Source organism: Sphaeramia orbicularis, chromosome 13 (genome assembly GCF_902148855.1).
Source record: "Sphaeramia orbicularis chromosome 13, fSphaOr1.1, whole genome shotgun sequence".
NCBI lineage: Eukaryota > Metazoa > Chordata > Actinopteri > Kurtiformes > Apogonidae > Sphaeramia > Sphaeramia orbicularis.
Window position 1 is genome coordinate 2938313 of NC_043969.1, and position 20992 is coordinate 2959304.

The 20992-nt window shown below is 37.6% G+C and overlaps 1 protein-coding gene across 2 annotated transcripts in view; it reads left to right on the forward strand.

Moving 5' to 3' along the window:
- The window catches only part of sgsm2 (small G protein signaling modulator 2), a 166357-nt gene that overhangs the window by 139133 nt on the left and 6232 nt on the right, over positions 1 to 20992 (forward strand). For both annotated transcript variants that reach the window (XM_030152610.1, XM_030152611.1), the window contains 9 exons: positions 2460 to 2605; positions 6903 to 7031; positions 7650 to 7832; positions 10827 to 11213; positions 11356 to 11480; positions 13445 to 13527; positions 14286 to 14395; positions 14474 to 14570; positions 18209 to 18376. In XM_030152610.1, coding sequence (XP_030008470.1) covers positions 2460 to 2605; positions 6903 to 7031; positions 7650 to 7832; positions 10827 to 11213; positions 11356 to 11480; positions 13445 to 13527; positions 14286 to 14395; positions 14474 to 14570; positions 18209 to 18376 — 1428 coding nt within the window. The remainder of the gene's footprint in view (positions 1 to 2459; positions 2606 to 6902; positions 7032 to 7649; positions 7833 to 10826; positions 11214 to 11355; positions 11481 to 13444; positions 13528 to 14285; positions 14396 to 14473; positions 14571 to 18208; positions 18377 to 20992) is intronic.

Consider the following 20992-nt stretch of genomic DNA (forward strand, 5'->3'; position numbering starts at 1 on the left):
AATTTAATGCATGTAATTTTAATTTAATGCATATACGTAGATGAAATACTGTCCCCACAGTGTGTTTCACCTGCAACACTAACCCACCAGTTTCCAATCAAGTGCACAGTTTCCATTAAAATCAATTAGTCATTGTAAAAAAAAATGTGGGCTAATTCAGGAAAATAACGTGTCTATAAACTTTAATGAAATCGTCATCTAAGGAACTCAAACATGTAATGAAGAGTTTGGAGTAAATTGTAACATAATGCATTCATAATGATACAAATTTTCAACAGAGAAGAGTAATATTTTTAATTTATTAGAACATCAGCAGGAAAACCTCATTAGTTTACCAATAATCATTTTGACTTCAATAATGCTGTAAAAGTACAACTTCAAGTGACTTAGTAAGAACTTTAGGTTCACTCTGTGTTCCTTAAGAAAGGAATAATCAACTGAAGAACTGGTCTGACATCTTCAGTCAAGTAACATAATGCAGGTGCAAAACATGCGGTCATAATGTTAAATGTTCATTAAAGCAAGTCAGTACACTTGTACAGTCTGGGGCTCTGGACATTTTTTTATCTTAGTTTTTATTAGATTTTCTTTTTTTTCAGTACAGTACAATGTATACATTTAAGTACAGTTCGGTTAGTTTCTTTTCCTTTGTCACAGCTGGATGTGTATTCCCACAAACCTCCACAGGCAACATAGGATAGAAATTAAAGAAAACAATAGCAATCACAGCAAACAAATAATGTCCTCTTCCAAAAATAAGACTGTAGATATTAATCTCAGTCAGAGGCAGAATGACAACACCTTGATTAAAAACATGGAGTTTTGTATCACCAATAAATATTATTGCAGCAACAAAGGTACGGAACACTGTGCATAGGCGTACTTGGTTTGTATCCTCTAAGAACAAATGCAAGAGCAGATCTCTGTATTAATGTAAAGGAGACTGAAGGAGATGGTGAAAGCAGGTTCAATTCATGAAATAAATGTGTTTTATGCATTCAATTTTAATGTTGTGTTTTCAATTTCAGTTTAGTTTGAGTTGGTTTTTAGTGTGTTTGGTCTGAAATTTGTTTTGTTTTTGTTACTATCCTTAGTGTTTGTTTAGTTCCAATCTTGTTTGTTGTCTTTTGTAATATGGGGTGTTCATCTTAATCCCCAATGGAAGTCTAGGTCTTCCTCCTGACCTTCATTTCCATGATGCCAGACATGGATTAGGCAGCAGACAAATGATGTCTTTCCATCTGGTGGCGAAAACTGGCACAGCTAAATAAACTGAAAACATAGACCTCATATCTGCCCATGATACCAGGCTTTTGGATGAAATAAATGAATGAAGACATTTTCTCTGTGGTTTGACTTTAGTCCTTTTGGACATACAAAATGCAGTTTGAGTTATGTATTTTTTAATTTATCTACATTTTAATTTCAGTTCAGTCAAACTGTAGAATAAAACCCAATACATAAAAAATAAATGATACAGCAAGAAGGTCCTGGGTTTGACTCCAACACCAGTCGATGGGGGTGGGACCTTTCTGTGTGGAGTTTGCATGTTCTGCCCGTGTCTGCGTGGGTTCTCTCAGGGTACTCTGGCTCCTCCCACCATCCAAAGACATGCACTGATAGGTTAATTGGTTAATCCAAATTGCCCATAGGTGTGAATGTGAGAGCGATTGTCAGCCCTGCGATGAACTGGCGACTCGTACCAGATAAAACCCGCCTTCGCCCATAAGTAGCTGGGATAGGCTCCAAGTGACCCCCGTGACCCTAGTGAGGATAAAGCGGGTTCAGAAAATGAATGAATGAATGAATGAATGACCTGAAAGATGTTCATTACCATTTGGTGTAAAATAGGATCTAAAGATGAGTGTACTGAATGTTTGTGCTTGTGAGACATTCTTTTTTTTCAAGCCAAGTTGTTAAAGATGTATTTAATATTTTAATTTTGACACTTCATTTTCAGGCTGTAATGACGAGTTGTCTGTTTTTAGATTCTGCAGTTTCCTTCTTGCAGCATCATTAAATTCACCCTGAACTATTTCTCAGAGTAGTTTAGGATGTGTGTATGATTTCATTGTGTTCCTTGACCATCATAATACAGCTGCAGACTTCACCTACTCTGTGTTTTATAAAAAAAATAAAACAGACCCAAGGAAGTGTTTCTGAAAATGTTCGGGTCACCAGATGGCAGATGTGTACAAAGTTTTATGCTTTTATGAAAAATCCTTTAACATGTCATCTGGATTCCCTTCTAAACTTCCACAGTGAATTAAGACCTTTTGAGTCTTGATCTGTGGCTGTGATGGCATAAATAATGTTCCACAGATTTTCACTCCTTTTATCCCCATATGTTGCCCGTTCTATTTCCTGTATTAGATGTACGTAAAGCTACAACATTCACATTTCAACTCCTGCTCTCCCTGGTCTCAGCTGCATCTGTCCGTGTCTCACCTGTCCATCAGGGCTGGCCTACTGTCGACACCTGTCCACTGTGCGGACTCACCTGTCAGCCTTGGTCAACCACAACATCGTGCCTCCTGACAGACCGTGCGAGGCATCCGGAGGACTCAGCAAGGAGGTGTGGAGCAAGTACCAAAAAGACTGTAAGGTGGGTGCACACAGACCAGGGATCGGCCATCTTAATCCAACACCCACGTGTGGTGGCAGAAAAGATTTCTCACGTTGCGGCTCGGTGGTTGGAGTTCTGGCTCTGACCGTGGGGCTGCGCCAAGGGGTGTGGTTCTGGGTCCTTTTGGTTCTGCAGGTTGGTGGTCGCCTGTGCCCTCCAGGCTGTCCCTGTCCTGCTGCTGGTGCCAGTGGGTGGCTTTTGTCACAACTTCCCACACACATCCACACACACGCCCAAACATGCATCCAGACACACATCTACACTTGACTGTTGTTACCTTCAGGTATGTATTTTGCTTTAAAGTCGCCAATGTTCTCCTTTTACTGTTTTTGTTTCTTGTTTTTTTTTCACTTGTTGTTTGCTATTGGTAGGGATGGGAATCGTTAAGAATTTAATGATTCCAATTCTATTATCGATTTTGCTTTTTGATCCGATTCCTTATAGATTCTCTTATCGATTCTCATTGGGGGAGGGAATAAAAGAGTACAAACAGGTGTGTTTGCATTAACTGTCTTCTATATTTCCATCTCTGCACAGAAAATGTAACATATACAGTATGGACAAATAATAATAACAGATGATGCCGGCCCGGTTCGGTGGGGGGGGGGGGGGGGGGTAAAGCGAATGTGAAACTAAAGACTCTACGAATTCCTCTATTGCTGCATTTCCACTATGTGGAACCAGTTCAACTCGGCTCGTCGATAAACACACCAGTCACCTCCTCTGATAAATTACAGCCAGTGTGTGCTGTTATATTTTATGCACTGACGTAAGCTTAGGACATCTATGAGGAGTGACGTGATCTATGTGGTAATTACAAGTCCTGCTGTAAATCTTTAGGACCCACTTAACATAGTACTGTCATTTTACAGTGCATATTTCAGTTTAATATTTGAGCAAGTGTGCTGTTTGTTTTAAAACAAGGTTATACATCTTCAACGTCACTTAGCTTATAGGTAGCAGTACCTGTAACTGTCACTGTTGTATAAACTAAAATCACTTTGTTGCTACTGTTCTTCCATTTCTTTTCCACACTCAACCTTTCTGTAGCCTGTGTTATATTTTGGAACACTAGTATTCAGTATCAACTGTATACATGACATGAAGAAATCAATATAATCATAAAAATCAATAAACATATTTAGAAAAATCACACATTATTTTAACCTGCAAGAAGCATAAATCACCAGAATATATTTGACAGTTCCTACCTTCTATCTGCAACTCATATAAATATGAAACCGTTTAATACTACTGTGGAAAAGTCAAATTTCTTCATCAAACTTCATCACTTTAAGCTTGCATTAAAGTATGCACATGTGACTAAACCTATGTAATATATTTGAGTAGTTAACATTATATCTGTTTCCAGCACTTCTCATATTTGGAGAAATCTATAATAATATGGTTTCATTGGCAGGAAATGACAAGAGTTAAATATACAATAACTAATCCTGTTTAAGTGATTCCTTCTTGAATCATGCCACATAGACATTTTTACCTGTAGTTGCGGTGAAAGCAACAACTCCTATTTATATCAGTGTATTTGTAATATAATGAGTATTTGAGAGGTGAAATTTATATTTACAAATGACACTGTGTCTGTTCTGTTTAAGTTTTTGCAGAGATTAGCTTCATAATTTTCAATTCAAAAGTGTTGCGATAGATGTTATAGATGTATCAGTATTACTCATTTATCTATAAGTACAATGTTGTGCTTGTGCACTAGATATTTGCAAAAAGCACTTCATTCACATAGTGCTTGATAGACATTTTCCTTGGATTAGGACAGACTGTATATGTACTTGGACATAACAAAAGAGCTGAGGTAGTACAACAGAGAATTAGAGCCACTGTTGGTTAAAAAATCCAGCCTGTGGGGGAGGGGAGATGGAAGTGGTAAACTGTCAACAAGAAAACTCTGAGACTATAAAGTCATAAATGTATTTTTAATCTACACTATAATAAACCTAAGTGTTGTTTAAGTGCATTATATTTCCCTGTTGTTTAAATGCAGATTCTAATTTCTAATTATTTTTTAATTTAACTCCTTCTAACTCTGTCATTGGGAGGTATCTGTAATTTTCCATCCTACATTCAGACAGTAGTGATGTATATTATCATTTGATGGAGCATAGTATTAATAGTCAGACATTATGAGCTGCTGCTGTGGTCTCCTCCCCCTCCTCCCCCATTCTAATGAGAATATAATGACATTGAGAGGAATGAAGTCTCTTTACGGAGTGCAGTATGATACTGACATAGCTATTACACGAACCGCTGCTACCATTCATCAGCTCCAACAAAGTAATCATTACTAATTTACACTCTCCTCATATGCGTCCTTTATCTCATCATTCATCTCAGCTCTATTTTCTTCAGTCTTTCTCTTGTTGAATCATTAATTGTCTTCCTCTTCCTGTCCTTCCACTGTATGTTTCTTCATACTGTTATCATTCCCTCCTGATGCTTTATGCTTGTGTTTTTAATTTTAGTTCAGTATTGCGTTCATATGTTGATCAGTATAAATATCTTGGCATGATGTTGAATGAGTGTATGACATTTAAGGAGACATCAGATATTGTAGCTCAGTGTATTAATATCGTTTCCACTAGTCTGTAATTGGGGTGACACGGTGGTGCAGTGGTTAGCACTCGTGCCTCACAGCAAGAAGGTCCTGGGTTCAATTCCAACACCAGTCGACGGGGGTGGGACCTTTCTGTGTGGAGTTTGCATGTTCTCCCCGTGTCTGCCTGGGTTCTCTCCGGGTACTCCGGCTTCCTCCCACCATCCAAAGACATGCACTGATAGGTTCATTGATTAATCTAAATTTCCCATAGGTGTGAATGTGAGAGTGATTGTTTGTCTCTATATGTTCAGCCCTGCGATGAACTGGCAACTCGTACAGGGTGAACCCCGCCTTCGCCCGTAAGTAGCTGGGATAGGCTCCAAGCGACCCCCATGACCCTAGTGAGGATAAAGCAGGTTCAGAAAATGAATGAATGAATAGTCTGTAATTGATTTATGTCTGACTGTTTCCATGATCTTAAAAGTTGTACATCCATCCTAGAGCTGTTTGATCTCCTTGTGGTGTTAATAAAAGGATTTCAGTTTTAGCCATTAGTGGAAAACTTCACATCACATGGAAACATCAGATGCTTCGGCTTTGGAACATGTTTGTGAAAATATCTGATTAGAGACTTTCGAAAAATACATTTAATAGCGGCATTTTGCAACACTATCCCTAAGCTAATGAGTTGAAATTCTTATTTTATGTGAATGATTTGTCATTCAAACAGTCACTTACTGTCCCTGTTACCCTACTCTGAAGATTAGGAACAAAATGCTTTTATATGTCAGGAATAAAGCTCTGTTCATATATCGATGTATATCTGTTGATGTTGAAGTCTCATTTAGTATAACTACAGTCTGGAAACCTATTTTAACAAAAATAAATAAGGTCCTCATGTGCATAGTTATGGTGTGTGCTTTAAAATTAGCCATAGACACTGAGGTTTAATGCTGCTGCTTTTTTTGTTATTTGTCTTGTCTATGAGGCCATAAGGGATGTTCTTTTTAAAAAATCTTAGGCTGCCATTAGGTTTGTTGTTTTAATAAGTCATAATGGCCACACATATCTATTCCAAGATACAACCAGAATACACAGGAAATATAGATTGGAAAATGTTCAAAATATTTAATACAGTATATGAAGTGTTTAGTTTGGCTTCCATTTGCGGCTCTGAACTGTATTTATCAGATGATAGGAGATTTATTGCACTAATCTTCACCAGTTTTCATTCACATTTCAGATGTTATAGTTTTGGTGCCTTTTTGTCATGAGGTCATGTTGAATACTGAGTTTTTCCTGTAGAAATGAGAAATAACATTGAGTTCAGATTTTTATGTGTGCGCATTGTCTTGTCATTTAATAAAGAAAGTAGAATAAATGTGAATGCTATTTACAACCCTGCAAAAACCACAAAGCTAAAGGTGGCTTAAGACATTTGCACAGTACTGTATGTTGACTTTTTTATGTTGATCAAGGATAATAGAAAAATTGATCTTAAATTTTTGTATCAGATTTTATTGGCCAAACTTTGGTGCAAGGGCCTTGTTTCAACAGTAAATTAACTGAATGACAAAATAATGGAATGATAATGGAATGAAAGATTTGCTCACATGACAATTGGGCACTGGCTTTGTAGGATATAAAAATAAATATATCAGTACATAAAATACACTGGAGACTATTTATTTCTCTGTCTCTGTGTAGAACTACAAGGAGCTGGAGCTGCTGCGGTTGGTTTATTACGGTGGTGTGCAGCACGACATCAGGAAGGAGGTCTGGCCTTTCCTGCTGGGTCACTACAAGTTCGGGATGGGAAAAAAGGACATCAGCCAGGTACAGCTCACACTGAGCCTGATTTGACTTTTAATTTAATCCATAAAGACCTAGTGCTATTTTTGTGGCAGTTCCCAAATAAAATTTTCTCTAGATTTAACCTTTCTGAAGGGATTTATCTCCATTTATTATGATATTTTATAATAATATTATCCTCTGTATATTGTGTTTTTTCACTGAGAATCATGTATTTACCTATATTTAATATAATGACCATGTAGAAATTCATGAAAGCTCCGATTAAATGTGAGGGCTATTAAATCAGAAAAAGAGAAAACTGAAGAAAAAATGACTTTTTCAGCAAAGACATCAATAACTAAACATAAAAACAAGTGTCTCCATCCACTGTCATTTGTGAAACTCCATGGGTTTTACCGGTGAATTAGTGTTGTAGAAGATGAAGGCGTTTCCTCTCTGAACGTCCAAATGGGTCATATCTGATGACCATGAAAAGATGACAAACTGCATTTTACACCAATTATTTACATGTGTTGATAGGATTAGTGGATCAACAGTTATTAAACATTTTAGATCAGTCGATGCTTTTGGTTGCCGGTGGCTGTTCCGGTCTTTATGGGTTAAAAAGAAAACCTGATCACTCCTTATCCCCCTGAGCAGATCGATGCAAAGATCAGCGAGCGATACCAGCAAGTGATGCGGGAGTGGAAGGCCTGCGAGGTGATCGTCAAGCAGAGGGAGAAAGAGATGCAGTCAGCGATATTTGCCAAGCTCTCCTCAGGCAGCAGCATCGACAGTCACGTTCTGCGACTTGTTCACAGAGACTCCACACTGAGCAATGAGGTGAAGACGCCCCACACTTAAGAGCACTGAGCGTGTGTTTCCCAGACTTATACAAGAACATTCACTCTTTTTTTATGCAAATTAAGTTTTTAGACTAAGCGAAAGTGGAAGGATAGATCAAGGATCCATTGATCTTTTACAAGCATCAGCAATGGGCTAAACCAAAATACAGTCATCTGAATTTTCTGAAAATTTAATACTTAATATTTGCTTTTCAATAAAGTGAACAATGAATTTGAAGTCTGCTTTTCCATATGTAACAAGACACTCAAAACTTCATCTCTGGATAATTTTTAGAACTGTATGGGAGCTAAAAAGTAAAGTTAACGTCCTAAGACCCAGGAAATGTCAGCAAAGTACAAGCTTTTTTTGTTTTTTATTAAATAAGTGCCTATATTGGAATCATCCTGATGCAACAGTTTTTTCAGATGCAGTTTTTAAAAATTTTTATGGAATGTCCTTTGTGGTGGACAGTTTGTTTTTTTTTTTGTATTAAGTTGTGAAACTCTTGTATACAAATGTGGACAGAAAACCCATAGCTGGGTCTGAGGAGGTTAAAAAAATACAACAAAAGCATCTGTAAAAAACTGCCTGCAATTCTTGCAATTGTCAAATATTGTTCTGTATCTCTAGACCTGCTGCTGTGGTCCTTCTCTCCTGCCTCCATCATCATTATTCATTTATCCATATAGTTTTGATAGTAATTATCATATAGTTACTGGTAGGGATGCACCAATACCAGTTTTTTCCAGACCAAGTACGAGTACTTACATTTGAGTACTTGCCGATACAGAGTACTGATACAAGTCCTTAATAATCCTATTCCAGTTCTTAGTTCCTTTTGTAAATGTGCTTTATTGTCGTTGTCATTAGTCTGACTGGAACAAAGTGCTGCTACTGACATTTAATGTGTTGGAATGATTAATAATTAATCCACCAGGGGGCGCCGCTCTTAATTAACCATACTGGATAATTACCACGAAGGAGAGTAAAGTTTTTTTAAAAAGAAGAAGGTCAGTAATAACAAACATGGAGACGACAGAGGCAACACTAATGTGAAACTAATATTGCAGCGTTTTCACTGGTAAGGTTTAAAAGTTTTGCTTCAGCAGGAAGAGAAAAGAGAAATGAGGGATAAGTTTGGTTTTCACTTGCGCTGGCGGCGGTCCGCACCGCTCCATACTCCCGGTGATATTCTCTGTCTGGGTACTCATCCGCCAGCACCTGGAAAACAGGTGGAATGTACGCAGAGGACGGACAGAACCTCTGTGTCTGTCTGTGTCTTTAACGTTACTGTCAGTCAGCGTTACTTTAATCACTGTCATTTATTTTGAAAAATCTCCACACTCTTCACACTCCCCGCATATTATTCCAACGTACCTGCTGAACTGAACTGTGAATGTCCCACGGCCATAAGTGGTATCGGTGCATTTGTATCGGATATCTTTTACGAGTACGAAAACGAGTACACACACTGAGTATTGGAGCTGATACCGATACGAGTATTGGTATCGGTGCATCCCTAGTTACTTGGATGGTAGAGGTTTCTATTATTGGTGCTAACAGCTGCAGTAGTATATCCACTTTTAGTACTTGTATTTGGAGTAATAGTGATAACAGATATGGATATTTGTATTAGTTATTGGTAGACATATTAGCAACAGCAATCGTAGTTATAGTTTAGTTTGTTGTGCATCTATGTGCTCACCCCCGCATCTCTCTCTCTCTCTCTCTCTCTCTCTCTCTCTCTCTCTCTCTCTCGCTCTCTCTCTCGCTCTCTCTCTCTCTCTCTCTCTCTCTCTGTCTCTCTCTGTCTCTGTCTGAAGTTTTTTGTCGCCACTGTTACCAAATGTTTGCTCCCTGAAAATTAAGAGTGTGGTTTAGATCAGCTCTAGATGTAAAGTGTCATGAAATAACTTTTGTTATGAGGTTTTGCTATATAAATAAAATTTGATCGATCGATTATTTGGTATTCACATCAGAGCACTGACAAAATCCAGCCCCAGTGAAACTGGACATTAAATATTTCCTTAACAATGAACTTGAACTAGCATTCTGTAACTACAGTCTATCTATAGAGAAACAAATTAAAGCTATACTATGTCGCATTTATGTATTAAAAGATCTAAAAACTGGGTGGATGTTATGCCTTGTTGACTTGTTTACTTGCATCAAATATTTCCAGCAATGTACAGTTTCAGAGAAAATCCCTAAGTTTGCTCATTTTACTTTGTCTCCTTTTGATAGTGTTGTTGTGTTTATGGGTAAACACTGGATAAAGAAGCTATTTTATAATCAAAAGAAATGAGATGGCATTTGTATCGGCAATGGTAATGAAAATAACAGCTCCCATGATCCTACACCACTCAATATCATCTACTAATTAAGTTTGTTTGTATTGTTTTGCTTGACAGACCACTATGATTGAATAATTTAGACATTTTAGTGTCAGATGTGCTGGAATAATCAGCATTAACAACCAGATTTAATGGTACTGGTTTGCTTAAATGTAATGTAGTGTTTCTTTTGTGCATTTTTGTCTATTTTCTTGATTATTTTCCACTGATTTGGAAGATTTAATACTTATTCTGTTCATTAAATCAACATTAAAATCCAATATAGTGATTCTTACATACATACATCTTATCATTTTCACCCACATTGAAGTGCTGTAACATGGATTCTCAAAGTTTAGATCCAAAGGAAATGCTGCATTTGTCTGATGGGTCTTCACTATGTTGCCCTGATAAAAATATATACCACTAGTTCTAAGTTCAGTTTGAGTAGTAGTAGTAGTAGTAGTAGCAGTAGTAGTAGTAGCAGTAGTAGTAGCAGTAGCAGTAGTTGTAGTAGTAGTAGTAGTAGTAGTAGTTGTAGTAGTAGTAGTAGCTGTAGTAGTAGTAGTAGTAGTAGTAGTAGTAGTAGTAGTAGTTTTCTAGATTCTGACACTCCTTGTGTTGAAATGATAACCTCATCCTTTTCATCCTTCATCAGGTCTTCATGTCTGTGGACGAGCCAGACACAGGGAGCCAGGAGACCCCCAGTGGAGAGGACAGCACCCCCACCATGACCACCCTGGTCCCTCCTGCTGCCCTCCCAGCAGAAGAGCGCCCTCTGGTGGAGTTTGATTCCCCTGACTCTGGTCTCCCGTCGTCCAGAAACTACTCTGTGACCTCTGCTCACTCCCAGATCCTGTCCAGCATAGATGACGGTCAGAGCACAGAGGAGGAAGGAGGGGTCGGGGAGGAGGGCAGGACTCCTGGAGGTCTAGGGGAATGTCAGGAGTCTCTGACTGAAGACAGACTGTGCTGCCAGCTGGACAAACTGGTGACCAATGGAGCAGCTGCAGAGGGGATTTCACCCTCCCTCTCCTCATATACAGTACGTATTGTCTGCAAAACGTATCAAACAGAAGACTATCGTGAAACTTCAAACAGTTTGTTGTTGTTGACCTGCAGACACACTCAGATAAAAACACAATAGAAATGAGGCTCTAGTATAAAATAATGTTTCTTTAATGCAGATTGAGTTGCTGGACACAGTCGCCCTCAACCTCCACAGAATAGACAAAGATGTGCAGCGCTGTGACCGCAACTATTATTATTTCACCACAGCCAACCTGGAGAAACTACGCAACATCATGTGCAGGTAAAGAGGACAACAGTAGATGACACTGAAATACACAATCCATTAGCTTTTCTATTTAGAGATGAGGGGCCCATTTTCAATCAAGTAAAATAATCACATTAAAATACACAGTAATGATAAAAATATGAAAATATAGTTCCACAAAATATGAGGAATAACTGTATACATCAAAATAAAAAAGCAACAAATCAGCTCAAACAAGGACAGTGAGAAGTAAAATACAATAGTATATTTAAAATATCAGATTTGCAGGTACACACTGACTAAAACTTGATTTTCCAGACTTGGTAAAAACAGCCTCTTCTTTCAATGTTATACAATCATTATATCATGTCTGGTAAGGGTACACATTAAAGACAGCAGTGAAGTGATGAAGAAGGGATTAAAAAAAATTAAGAGCCTTTAGAAATGAATAAAACCTATTTTAGCGAGAGAGCGTTGAAAAAGTTCAGCATTTAAGGGAAAATTCTTATTGATATTGTATCAAACTCCTCTGAGTATTTCTTGAAATATGTATTTTTTTATTCAACAGAAGTGTCACTATAACACTAAAATACTTCGAGCAGAGACTGAACAGAGGACATGCAGAAAATGTCCTCTGTAATCTGGATGGATGAAGTCCAGGGATTCATATTTACATTAGATTCGAAAAAAAACATTTTAAGACAACACTATTAACCACTCAAGTCTTTTGTTATTCATAGATAAACACACATACCATCATAATAAACCTAGAAGGCAACATATCACACAGCTCAGACGGCCTCAGAACCACTGAATTACAAAAGTCAAGTATTTGAACAGTGTGTTTCATTTCATTTATTTAAGATCCCCATTAGCAACTGAATCATCAGTTGCTATTCTTCCTGGGGTGTCCTCTACATTACATTACAATTTTAATTGTTTTACATTAATCTTACACCATTCACACACACACACACACTAACAGGACATATACAACAGCCCAATGCAATTAAAATAAATAAACAAACAAAATAAGTACTATATATTTGTACTCCTTCACCAACCAATAGCTGTCTGATACAAATCATAAGACATCTTTCAATATTATCAATACTCTTTCCATTTCATGCCTGCTGTGTAAACAAAAAAAGTTTTAATTTCTTTTGAAAACATTTTCTATTATTTTCCAACAACACAAACCCTGGCGTCCATTCCATTCAACCATGGCCCGATAAAAAACAGTTCGCTGTAACTGGTTTGTTCTGTCTAAAGGCAGAGCACACTGTTTCACTGGTTTGTCTTGTACAATAATTATGTTGATCTGCAAAAAATGACCGTTTTCTGTGGATAATTTCTGGAGTTTGTGTTGCTATAATGTTACGAATAAATGATAATAAAAAATATTTCAATCTAGATTTTACAGTTAACCATTTCAAACTGTTGTGCATTGTGGTTCTGTTAGTTCTGTATGGGCAACCCAAAACAGTTCGTGCCGCTTTATTCTGTGCGACTTGCAGTTTGTGTAAATTATTTTCATTAGTATTTGACCAAACAACTGAGGCATAATCCATATGAGATAATACTAATGACTGAACTAATAGCTTGGTCAACCATTGGGGAATAAATTTCTTACAGTGTCTAATTATTCCTATACTCAGACACATTTTCTGCAATATATTATTTATTTGGCCATTCCACGACAATGTGCCATCCACAACTACACCCAATAAATTAGCTTCATCTACTTGTTGAATCATGTTTTCTCCCACAGTTAAGTGCAACGTTGGTGATATCTTAAGAAAATATCTTGATCCAACAACCATACATTTTTTTTTTGCCTGCATTAATAAGTAATTTATTGTCTGTAATCCATTGTGTAACTAAGTCTAACTCCTTATTTAAGATGATATTAAGTGTTTAAGGGCAGTGAAGGTCTGCATAAAAGCATCTGAAGTCTGTGCAGCTCATGATGTTGTGGACATGTCTTCTTTTTCCTGCAGCTACGTGTGGGAGCATTTAGAGATGGGATATGTTCAGGGCATGTGTGACCTGCTCGCTCCTCTCATGGTCATCCTGGATGATGGTGAGGAAGAAAAAAAGGACCACATAGCTCAGAAATTTGAAGGGTTGTGTGTTCAGTAAATGTGAACTGTTTTCATTCATTTAGATTACTAGAACAAAGTGTCTAATATCAGAGCCACAGAGATGGATACAGCTGTTGGAAAAGATAGACCTGAAGACCTGAATTATCACTCTTTATAGCTATATGTTTGACCAAAATAGCATTTTGTTTATTCTATCAACTGATGACAGTACTTCACTTATATTTCAAATAGAAATATTGTCATTTAGAATATTTATTTGAAGAAAATGACCACTGGTAAACAAATGCAATGTTTTAGAGCTTGAATAGTGCAAAGGAAACCAGTTCATATTCATTTTTAATCACACAATACCATTGTTTTACCGTAGGAAGAGTAAAAATCAGTATTTGGTGGTTTTTGTTGTTTGTGGAGCAAAAATGCCGCAGCTTGGCTTGTTTTAAGGCGTATGATCCATCTTATTCTCGACTGTATTCCAGAGGTTTTAAAGAGCATTTGGATCTGGATATAGAACGGTGTTTTAAGTTTTTCCAGAACTGTTTGTACACTAATGCATACTTTAACAAGAAATGGAAATATATGTGTAAATGCTGTACAAAAAACACCCTAATTCCTCAGGTTGTATTGGAGGTGATGGGTGGCTGTGAGGGAGACAAATGTTCACTGTGTTCCTGTTACTGATGTGTGTGTGTGTGTGTGTGTGTGTGTGTGTGTGTGTGTGTGTGTGTGTGTGTGTCAGAGTGCCTGGCGTACAGCTGTTTCACTCAGCTAATGAAGAGAATGAGTCAGAACTTCCCTAACGGAGGAGCCATGGACACACACTTTGCCAACATGAGGTCACTGATTCAGGTGATGGACAGCTCTCACTCTGTGTTTGTGTGCATGTTAGTTTTTCTCAAACCTGACCCATCCTCTCTCTGACATCAGATCCTGGACTCTGAGCTGTTTGAGTTGATGCAGCAGAACGGAGATTACACTCATTTCTACTTCTGTTACCGCTGGTTCCTGCTGGACTTCAAGAGAGGTGAACGCTGCTCCTACTGACCTGCTCTGTGTCATTTCATTGTGATCGACTACATGAAGTTATTTTTAGTCCATGGGGTTGAGAAGAGCAGCCTCACATTATATTTTATGTAACATGTGCACTTCCTCCATGACACATCTCCTCTACCTGTCAACACATATCCACAATTCACATAGGAATGTCTACACTTACAATGTTTTTAGCATTTTCTGTAGAAGAAGTAGACAGAGCCTCTGTGGTGAGAACTTTGTTTTTTACTATTCTTAAGAAACAGAATTATTATTAACCTTTATTTAACTAGGAAAGCAATGTCCTGGCCAAGACAGCAGAAGTTGCAGAAAATAGACATTTCATCCATTCTAAAAATGTACATAAAACACATAGTAAAACTCAGTTCTAAAATCATACATACAGGGTGAGTCAGAAAAAACGCTCTTTCCATTTAAAGAAATTGTACTGCTAAAACGGAAACACTGATTTTTCTTTTGACCATACAGTCATATTGATGTGGTTATTGAGCATGTCTGGTGATGTAGTCATAGATTTATTGCATTGCATAAGAGAGAGAAGGTCCATTGTTTATTGGGCACTGAAATACCCTCCAACACAATGTATGCCACAGTGAACAAACTTGAAATTGACAACAATTACAGGAGTCGGGGCTTTGCTTTCACACTCAGGACATAGGCCTACATGACAGTGCCCAGGGAGTTTTCATCATGGCAAGACCACAGCGATTGCAGGTATTATTTCCTCATCGAGTTGTCTGTTTGGGTCAGGAGAGAGAGTGGCCACCTAGATCCCCGGACTTGACCCCCCTTGATTTTTTCTTGTGGGGGTATCTTAAAAACCGTGTGTATCAGACTGTTCCACAAACTCTTCAGGAACTCCGAAATCGCATCACGGCTGAAATCCAAGCCCTACGACGAACACGAATGGCGAGAAGAGCTGTGTTAGAGATGCGACAACGAGCACAGATTTGCATCAATCTGAATGGTAGCCAGGTTGAAGGTCGTGCCGGACGACTTCGTTGAGACAAAACATTTTGATGGCGAGTAAACATGCTGTAATGGTTGACAATTTCAATTTCATTCACGGTGGCATAAACTGTGTTGGCAGATATTTCGGTGCACAATAAACAATGGACATTCCCTCTGTTATGCTATGCCATAAATCAATGATTCAATTGCCAGACATGCTCAATAACCACATCAATATGACTGTATAATCAAAAGAAAAATAAGCATTTCCATTTCAGTGGTACAATTTCTTTAAATGAAAAGAGCGTTTTTTCTGACTCACCCTGCAAAACACCAAATTAAAAACATACATATAAACCACCACCAATAAATTAAAAGGTACTAAAAGTATCCAGCAATGTTCTTTAAAAGCTCCGCAAAGCAGAAACCTATTCAGTCTGTTTGAAAAATATCTACATGTATCCTTTTCCCATTCATTTAAAATGACTTCACATGTATTTAAAGAGAAAAGCTCCTTCACTTTTAGCTCCTTCTGTAGGTTGTTCCAGGCAGTGGAACCAGAACATTTAAAAGTGTTCCTTCCCAGTTCTGTTCTGACTTTTGGATCACATACAGATAACAGATCCTGGCACTGGAGACTGTAATTACTGAAGTCATTCCAACTGATGTAGACCAGTAAATATGAAGGAAGCAGACCTAAAATACATTTATAAATAAAAGAATGTAAGTGTTTCAGTCTGTGCATAAAAAAATCTGTTCCTCCAACTCGAGCATTTTAAACACAATGATGAGTGGGAGCTTTGAGGCCTGTAACAAATCTATAAGCACCATGATAAACAGTATTGAGAATATGTAAGCACTGTGATAATGCATTCATGTAAATAATGTCACCATAGTCCAACACACATAAAAGTGGGAACAAGTCTCTTTTTAGTATTAAAAGAAAGGTAAGATTTTATCCTGAAGTGGAAACTCAATTTTAGCTTCAGTCTCTTGAAAAGTTGCTGAATGTGAGGAGTGAAGGACAGTGAACAGAATTAAAAGATGCTCAGAGGGTTTGACATCAATACCCTCTATTAGCCATAAAATCTTATTAATGGAGAAATGATTTAAAGATGGACCAGACCACTTTTTAGAATCAGAATCAGAATCATATTTATTGCCATGTAAGTAAACAGGGTTCACATTACCAGAAATTTGCCTCAGTGGTTTGGTGCATACATAGAACATGGAGTAAGTAAGAAACATGCAGTAACAAATAAAATAGAATCAAATAAATAAAGAAGTAAGATAGAGAATAAACAAGTAAGATAAAGTTCAAAATACACAATATGCAATATACAGTGTGGACAAAACCACTGGGTTGAGTGAGACTATAACGGTGCCGGTTATGGTTCTGTGCAGATAGTGCAAGTCATTAACAGTGAAATCAGCAGGTGGATAAAGTGACGAAGCAGTGGATTTGGTGTTGGTCTTATTTAGAGTTCAGGAGATTAACAGCAGAGGGGAAGAAGCTGTTCCTGTGGCGTGAGGTTCTGGTCTGAACGGAGGGAAGTGGTTCAAAAAGTCCATGTCCAGGGTGAGAGGGGTCAGCTGTGATCCGACCTGCACGCCCCAGAGTCCTGGAGGTGTACAGGTCTTGGAGGGATGGGAGACTGCAGCCCATCACCTTCTCAGCACAATGCACTGCAGTCTGTTTTTGTCCGTGGCAGTGGCCCCAGCAGACCACACAGTGATGGAGGGTGTGAGGACAGATTTAATGATGGACGAGGAGAACTGGACCATCATCTTCACTGGGAGCTTGAATTTCCTCAGCTGCCGCAGGAAGAATATCCTCTGCTGGGCCTTCTAAAGGAGGGAGTCGATGGTCAGCTCCCATTTTAGGTCTTGGGTGATGGTGGTGCCCAGGAAGCAGAAGAAAGTCCAAATAAAGTGACTGAAATAGAATGATGAAAAAAAAAAAATACTGAGAAGTTCAGTGTAAGGTTTGGGAGCCAACATTTTACACTTTAAAGTGCTTCCATGTTGGTTTCATTTTGGAGATGTGGTCCTTGCCTCTTTGGTTTTTAGTCATAATTGTAATTTTAGGTGTGGGAAAGTGCTCTTTTGTTTTTCTACTGTAATGCAAATTTTAGGTATCATGTAACAGGAGTGTTATTTGTCACAGTGTATTGTGGTTACACTGAAAATGACATTATAGATATCTGGTATTTTACTTGAGATATTTCACATTAAAATTCTTTCTTGTAACACTTGGATTGTAGATATCTGAAATAGGAGTTTTCCTGAGTAAGGACTATATTTTGGATAACATATGTACATTCTGGGTACAAGAAGAGATGTTGACAATGTTTGAATCTGAAAGTCCGTGTACATTATGTCATTTTTCTTGGGAAGAAAGCGACTGAATTCAGCATCGATGAAATTATGGTAACGCCCTGTTACAGTTAATCCTGTTGATGGTGTACAGACTTCCTTTGTTCAACACCTTTTTTAGATGTTTTCATTCATTTTCCTGATATCTGTCTTTCTTCATTTTATCAAATATGAAGCAATCAGTAGATTTACATCCCATAAGTCTTACCACTCATACATGCTTCTGTCTAGGAAGATGCACTTTGGTTATCTGTAAAGTCTGTGTAATGCATGTGTGTGCAGAGCTGCTGTATGAAGATGTGTTTGCTGTGTGGGAGGTGATCTGGGTGGCTCCCAGGATATCTTCGCGGCACTTTGTCCTCTTCTTGGCCTTGGCCCTCGTCACTGTTTACCGAGAGATCATAATCGACAACAACATGGACTTCACAGACATCATCAAGTTCTTCAATGGTGAGATACTACTATTTCTATTGTTTCACTGTTATACTGGCACTACTATTCTGAAAGACCTCATCTGCCTTGTATTTTCTTTGGATAAGTTATTCTTAATGGGTTTTTAGATGCATCCATAGTTCATCTCTATACAGGCGTTGGTTGGCCTGTTGGTTCCCATTACACTGAAAACACATTATCTCAGGAACAGTTTGACAGAATGTTGCAAAATTTGGCACAAGGGTTCACTTCGATTCAAGGACCCATTTACACTGGTAAATAATGTGATCTGTACCAGGATATGTTATCCAGATAATGAACACTCTGATCATACCTTTGTATTTCGGCTAAAATTTCCTTAGAGGTCTTATTTGTGTCTTTGTGCAGAAGAAATCAATCTCAGTGAATCCCCAAAGGAACTTTGTGTTGGTAAATGACAGTTCTGCAAATGTACAGGATTTCAGTTCTGTTCAACATGTTGATGCTCATATGAACTATGTTTTCAGCTCAAAAATGAACAATTTCATCACAATTAATGCTATATTTTCATGTCACAAATGGCCAAGTTCTATTTGAACTGAATTTACCTGAAAAACAAATATTCTATTCTTTTAGATTCCCCAGTTTTTCTTCCCAGATTCTCTCCTACATATCACATGTTTTATTTGTACAGGTTCAATCTGGAGTATGGTGCTGATCCATCCTGCTTATGTTCCACCAATACATACATGAAGAATGGCACACCACTTTTTAAATCAACAGTTTTCTAATAATAAGCATTTTTATACAGAAATAACAATTCTATATTGTTATTTCCTCTTCAGTATGATGATAAACTATCCAATAAATAATAGTGCTCCTAGTTTTTGCACAGGGATCATTAGTGTAAACGCTGACATGGCTGCAGAGCATCAGTATGATGGGATCCACAACAATCATGTCACATCCGTCCACTGACACATTTAGTGTTTTTGTGTCAGCTGGGATTGTTTTAGATCCACAATACTAACATTTATGAAGAAGAGCAGAATTATCAATAGTAAGTCTATAAGTTTATTCCTAATAAAGTACTGGTACTGACCAGAGCATCATGGGTAATGTCACGTCCGTCCACCAGCAAAAGTTTTCACATACACATGCTATTCCAAATCCAATATTTATGAAAATAGAGCTTCCACTGTCAAATAATATCAGTAGTCTGTGCACAAATGGATTAGTATTATTTACACACAGTTCTATGCATTTATTACAACTTTTTTTTTTTTTTTTTTTGACAAAAATGGCCACTCATTTGACCCCCTAAGTAAATTTTAGCCGATTTACATCTGGTATTTTTAATCCAGTCTCTGTCCCACACAAGTAATTTACAACAGTGGCAAATCCTAATATTATTGTTGTTATAACTAAGGTCAGGTTTAACTGTAGCAACATCAGGATTTCTCATTTTTATCAGTGGAAGGTGAGTCTGTGTCAGTGTCTGGCTCTGCTCTGTTAATGTGAAAGGAGCTTCCACATTGGATGGTCAGACAGGATCTGGTCCTGGTTAAGTTATTCTTGATTGGCCACTTGTCTTACCATCATTTTTAGCTTTACGATAGGCTGTCTTTCCACTGATCACCTGCTCTAAAATTTGTCTTGAACTGTTTTTGTAAACGCACATATATGTGTCAGAATTGCCCAGTTTGGCCTCCACATCACCATCACCACATAAAAGTGTTAAGCATCCGACTGAAATCTCAACAAAGTGCATTATCCTCATCTGGATGATAAATATCTATTCTATTCTGTTCTTTACTGGATCGCCTTTTTAATCACCACATTTCTTGTTCTTGGCTGAATTTTAAATGATTCTTCTACTGAAATATATTCAAATAAATTCAATTAAATATTATAGATAATTTAATATTTACACACATGTAACAGATCTCTGTTGTTGGAACAGGATAATTTGAATGTTCAGGTAGTAATATACATTTCATATGGTATTCATATTAAATGAGATTTTCATAATTTACACAGAGTTTTGTAAATAATCCACAAATCCCCCTTTGTCTATGCAGAGATTTGCTCTAATGCTCTGATATTATGAGTATTAGGCACTAAACAAATATAATCACTTCACAAACAGTCTGTGTTGAAAAGTTACAAATGGTGATGGTGTTTCGTTGTCTTACTGTTGATTGGTGCCCATGTCCTTCTCCTGGTTCAGTTGTTTTTGGTCACCACAGATTGTTGTCATGACTGATTTTAAATGTATAAACACTGGATTTAGTGTCCATTTATAAATATTGCCACTGATAAGCTCAAGAATAAGAAAACAGATGAAAAGAAACTGCTGTCGCCTGCTTTCGACACCACACAGATCTGGAGATGACAAGGCCAGAGAGAGGCTGTTTAGTTCAGTAACAGCAGTAGTACACGTTATGGCTGAAGGAAAATATGCTCAATAAAAAAAATACTTGATCTTGTTTTAACAAAGGTTAGAGGGAACACACAGTCCTTCATAAATGTTTAAAAAAATAGGAATGAAACCACTTCTCTGTTTTCAATCCTTTAATTTCTGAATCTGAAAGCATGATCAGAAACGTCACATATTGTGATATTTATGACATTGTGCTGTCACATTTCGACAGG